At 51.7% G+C, this 5,601-nt stretch overlaps 1 protein-coding gene across 1 annotated transcript in view; it reads right to left on the reverse strand.

The window, feature by feature from the left end:
- Positions 1-5,601, reverse strand: part of YJU2 (YJU2 splicing factor homolog) — a 25,069-nt gene that overhangs the window by 18,849 nt on the left and 619 nt on the right. Inside the window, exons 2-3 of the mRNA XM_017847243.1 lie at positions 3,865-3,965; positions 2,057-2,201 (exon numbers count right to left, since the gene is read on the reverse strand). Coding sequence (XP_017702732.1) covers positions 2,057-2,201; positions 3,865-3,965 — 246 coding nt within the window. The remainder of the gene's footprint in view (positions 1-2,056; positions 2,202-3,864; positions 3,966-5,601) is intronic.

A 5,601-nucleotide genomic window follows, 5' to 3' on the forward strand; every position in this document is an offset into this window, starting at 1 on the left:
TTTTTTTTTTTTTTTTGGACGGAGTCTCGCTCTGTCACCCAGGCTGGAGTGCAGTGGCCGGATCTCAGCTCACTGCAAGCTCCACCTTCTGGGTTTACGCCATTCTCCTGCCTCAGCCTCCCGAGTAGCTGGGACTACAGGCGCCCGCCACCTCGCCTGGCTAGTTTTTTGTATTTTTTAGTAGAGACGGGGTTTCACCATGTTCGCCAGGATAGTCTTGATCTCCTGACCTCGTGATCCGCCCATCTCGGCCTCCCAAAGTGCTGGGATTACAGGCTTGAGCTATCGCACCCGGCCTAGTTTATTTTCTTAATTAAAAATTTGTGTGTGTGTGTGTAGAGATGGACAGGGTCTCACTATGTTGCCAGGCTAGTCTTGAACTTCTGGTCTCCAGCAATCCTCCAGCCTCGCCTTCTCAAGGTGCTGGGATTACAGGTGTGAACCACCATGCCTGCTCCCACCCTTAGTTTTTTGTGTGACAGATGTAACCCGGTTATGTAAGATGCTAATATGTGGGGAAGCTGATGAGGGGTAGGTGAGAACTGTCTCTAGTATCTTTGGAACTTTTCTGTAAATCTAGAAGTATTTAAAAAAAGTTTTTTTTTTTTTTGAGACAGGGTCTCACTCTGTCACTCAGGCTGGAGTGCAGCAGTGAAATCATGGCTCACTGCAGCCTTGGCCTCCCAGACTCAATTGATTCTCCTGCCTCAGCCTTCTAAGTAGCTAGGACTACACGTGCATGCCATCATGCCCAGCTAATTTTTGTATTTTTTGTAGAGGTGGAGTCTCACTATGTTGCCCAAGCTGGTCTTGAATTACTGGATTTAAGTAATCCTCCTCCCTTGACCTCCCAAAGTGTTGGGATTACAGGCGTGAGCCACTGCACCCAGCCAAAATATTATTATTACTATTATTAATTTTTGTATTTTTTTTAGTAGAGTTGGGGTTTCACCATGTTGGCCAGGCTGGTCTCGAACTCCTGACCTCAACTGATCCACTTGCCTTGGCCTCCCAAAGTGCTGTGTTATAGCTGTGAGCCACTGCGCCCAGCCCAAAAGGTTTTTTTTAATCAAAGAAAGAAAATTTATGGCAAAAAAGTACTCAAAGAGTACTTGAGCATAGGAAGAGAAAATTTTACGTTCTCTTCAGCCTTTCCTCAAATCCTCAGGGTAACAATTAAAAGTCAAATTGTGATTTTTATTGGCTGCGTAATATTCCATTGCATGCTAACTTTTTTTTTTTTTTTTGACATGGAGTTTCACTTTGTTACCCTGGCTGGAATGCAATGGCACAATCTCGGCTCACTGCAAGCTCCGCCTCCTGGGTTCAAGCAATTCTCCTGCTTCGGTCTCCCAAGTACCTGAGATTACAGGCAAGAGCCACCACGCCCAGCTCGTTTTTGTAGTTTTAGTAGAGATGGGGTTTCACAATGTTGGCAAGGCTGGTCTCGAACTCCTGACCTCAGGGGCTCTCTTTCCTGCTTTGGCCTCCCAACCTGCTGGGATTACAGGCATGAGCCACTGTGCCCGGCATTTTTTTTTTTTTAGACGGAGTCTTGCTCTGTCGCCCAGGCTGGAGTGCAGCAGTGCAATCTTCGCTCACTGCAACCTCTGCCTCCCAGGTTCAAGCGATTCTCCTGCCTCAGCCTCTCGAGTAACTGGGATTATAGTCCGCCACCACGTGCAGTAATTTTTGTATTTTTAGTAGAGACAGCATTTCGCCATGTTGACTAGGGTGGTCTTGAACTTCTGACCTCAGGCAATCCGCCCGCCTTGGCCTCCCAAAGTGCTGGGATTACAGGTGTGAGCCGCACCCAGCCTGCAAGCTAATTTGTTCTTCTCATCCCTTTTTATTATCTGTCTAGGTTGCTTCCGTCTTTTTGTCTTTATATAGAATGCTGCCATGAACATCTCCCCCAAACTGTTGTCTGTTAATTGGGGATAAACTGAAAGGAGATTCCCTGGATGGAGAGGATGGGAGTAAGGAACCCCAAGGCCTGCCCTGATCTGAGGTGGGCTGGGGGAGAGGGACCGGGCTGGCTGGCCGTCTCGTCTACCTTGAAGGTGATCTCTGCCAGGCAGCGCGTGCACTTGATGTAGAAGCGGAAGATGGGCAGGCCCAGGTAGACCTCGTTCTGCACCGTCTCCTTCCGAGCGTTGAATTTCTTCCCCTTGTAGATGTATTCTCCGCACGTCTTACACCTGTGGGGCGGGATGTAGGGGAGCGAGCTGTCTTGGGACTCTGGCTCCCACTGGTAGGCTATCCCTGCGGCATCCTGCAAGATCACTGCTTGCTTGCCTCCAGCGATGGGGAGCTTCCTCCTTCACGAGGCAGGCTGCCCTACCCTGTGTCCAAATTTCCTCTACCTGAGAACTTCGTGTTCTCATTCATATCTTTCTGGGGCTCGGTCCAAGGGTCGCCTGCTTGGGAAGCCCCCTGAGTAAGTGAGGCCTGCCTGTCATGCGCTCCCAGAAGCAATCTTGGTGCTTACGGGGCACCCCACCCTCCAGGAGGAAAGACGCCGCACAGAAAAATGCTGCCCCACCTCCCTCTTCCCCTCCTACTCCGGGCTCTGCTCCCCAGCCCAGCACGCCCGCCTCCTGTCTGAGCCTGCAAACACCCCCAGCTCAGTCCCAGCTCAAGGCTTTTGCTCCTATGGTCCCATGGCTGATGACACCCTTCATCCTCAGACCTCAGCACCACCAGCAATTTGCCTGATGTCGCCCTGACCACCCCAGCTACCTACAGCCCTCCCTCATCCGCCACTGCCCCAGGGGCCCGTGCACCTGCCTGATTACCTATGATCTCCACTTCCCAGTAGACTGTGGGCTCCATGAGGCCAGGGACTTTGTTTCTGGGGCCCAGCACAGACCCTGGCACACAGCAGGTGCCCAGTGAATGAGTGTTGAATGAATAAATGAATGAAGGACGGGGAGGAGCAGACAGGCCATCAACACATGGGCATGAACCAAATTTCACTGACCCAGATGCCTCTTTCCTCGTCAGGTGTGTGATTTCAGATATGCTACAGCATGAAAAGGTGTGGGGTTTACAGTTGGTGAAATACAATAATTCTAAAGTGCTACAAAGGGTAAGATCTGGGTACCGTGAGTGGGGACAATGGAGGCCTCCCAGAGGGGGTGAGATTGGAGCCATGACCTATGGCAGACAAGAGGAGCCCAGCATGTGTAAGTAGAAGGAGAAGGCCAGGCGTGGTAGCTCATGCCTGCAATCACAGCACTTTGGGAGGCTGAGAAGGGCGGATCACCTGAGGTCAGGAGTTTGAGACCAGCCTGGCCAACGTGGTGAAACCCCAACTCTACTGAAAATACAAAAATTAGCCGAGCGTGGTGGCGCACACCTGTAATCCCCGTTACTCAGGAGGCTGAGGCAGGAGAATCACTTGAAGGCGGGAGGTGGAGGTTGCAGTGAGCCGAGATCACACCACTGCACTCCAGCCTGGGCAACACAGCAAGACTCTTTCTCAACAACAAGAAAAGAAAGAAAGTAGAGGGAGCGAGTTCCAAGCAGGGGCAGCAGTGTGTGCAAAGACCCTGGGATAGGATGAGCTTGGCTGTTGGAGGAGCTGAAATATATCCATGGGGCTGCAACTCTGTGGGGTCCTATCCTCTCTGCTCACACGTTTACTAACCACCAAGATCTCAAGGCAGGCACTGGCGGAGGGGGGTTCTAAAAGGTCCAGAGCTTAATCCCAAATGGTGAGGCAAAGGAGGCCTGGAGTGTTCAATGTCTGACCCAGGACCCGTGATCTGGTCTGAACACAGGACGAGTCACCTCTGTGGATGCCAGGCACTGCGTCCTTCAGTCATGGCTGGTGTGTGGGGTCTCACGGGGGGTGCTCACCTCATGTTGAAGGGGGCCATCAGCCGCACCACGTACTGCCGGTCTTTGGGGAGCTTGAGTTTGGGGATCTTTGATGGGTCAAAGTCCGGCGGGTAGTATTTCTGCAGGGGAGGAAGGAAACATTGGGGGAGTTACTTTCAGAAGCAGGGGGAGGACATGGCAGAGGGAAGGGGCTCTGGGGAGCTGTGTCGGGGGTCCCCAAGCCCACCCTAGGTTCTGCGATAGGCAGGGAGGACTGGCAGGACTCAGTACAGTCGGAGGGAGGCCAGGCACAAGCTTCCTGACTCTCTCTCAGTGGAGACATACAGGATGCATTTGATTCTCCTAAATACCAGTCATGACAATACACGTGAAATGTTATCTACATGGGAAGCTCTAAAAAGCCAGTTTTTTTGTTTGTTTTTGCTTTGAGACCGAGTTTTGCTCTTGTTGCCCAGGCTGGAGTGCAATGGCGTGATCTCAGCTCACTGCAAAACTCCGCCTCCCGGGTTCAAGCAATTCTCCTGCCTCAGCCTCAGCCTCCCCAGTAGCTGGGATTACAGTCACCCACCACCACACCCAGCTAATTTTTGTATTTTTAGTAGAGATGGTGTTTCACCATGTTGGCCAGTCTGGTCTTGAACTCCTGACCTTAGGTGATCCACCCACCTTGGCCTCCCAAAGTACTGGTATTACATGCGTGAGGCCCCATACCCTGCCCTTTGTAGAGGTTAAGCTTTGCTTAGCGCTTCTGTTGTTCTGGCAGGAGACTGAGTTTCCCAAGGTGTCCCAACTCCCCAGCAACTCTGTTGAGGGTAAACCAGGACTCTGTTAGCTCAGCCTCCCAATTACTATACTACATCGTTTCCTACACAGTCATGTCCCTGGATCTGAATCCTGAGTAGCTGAAACCTGCGGGACTCAGTTTACTCCTCTGTGAAACGGGCACATTGTCTTCTGTCTCCAAGAGTCTTTAGACGCGTTCTTTGAGGCAAGGGGGATAAACTGCTCTTTGCAGTGTCTGGTACCCAGTAGGTGCTTCAAACACAAAGTGCTTTATTTTCCAGTGGTGTAGTGGAGTTATCTGTCATAATCCATACGCATGCTCCCTTTGTATCCCAGGGCTCCTGTTTCCCAGGAATTCCTACAGCAAGCCTGGGACCGCTCTCCTAGAAAGACCTGCATGCGGCCGGGCACGGTGGCTCACGCCTGTAATCCCAGCACTTTGGGAGGCTGAGGTGGGCGGACTGCCTGAGCTCAGGAGTCCGAAACCATCCTGGGCAACATAATGAAACCTCATCTCTACTAAAATACAAAAAAAAAATTAGCCGGGTGTGGTGGCGGGCACCTGTAATCCCAGCTACTCAGGAAGCTGAAGCAGGAGAATCGCTTGAACCCAGGAGGCAGAAGCTGCAATGAGCCAAGGACATGCCACTGCCCTCCAGCCCGGGCAGCAAGAGCAAAACTCAGTCTCAAAACAAAAAAACAGAACTGTGCGAACAGTATGGTTTACACTGAACCTCTGCTTTTCTTCTGGGAGTCTGGAATCTTGACCCCTGTCAGGCAGAGGGTATCTGCATGACCAGACCCCAATAAAAACAAACACACACACACACACACACACACACACACACACACCACACACACACACACACCCCTCTCCCCACACACACACCACACACACACACACACCCCTCTCCCCACACACACACCACACACACACACACCCCTCTACACACACACACCACACACACACAC

The sequence above is a fragment of the Rhinopithecus bieti genome, unplaced genomic scaffold, assembly GCF_001698545.2.
Source record: "Rhinopithecus bieti isolate Rb0 unplaced genomic scaffold, ASM169854v2 scaffold_28055, whole genome shotgun sequence".
NCBI lineage: Eukaryota > Metazoa > Chordata > Mammalia > Primates > Cercopithecidae > Rhinopithecus > Rhinopithecus bieti.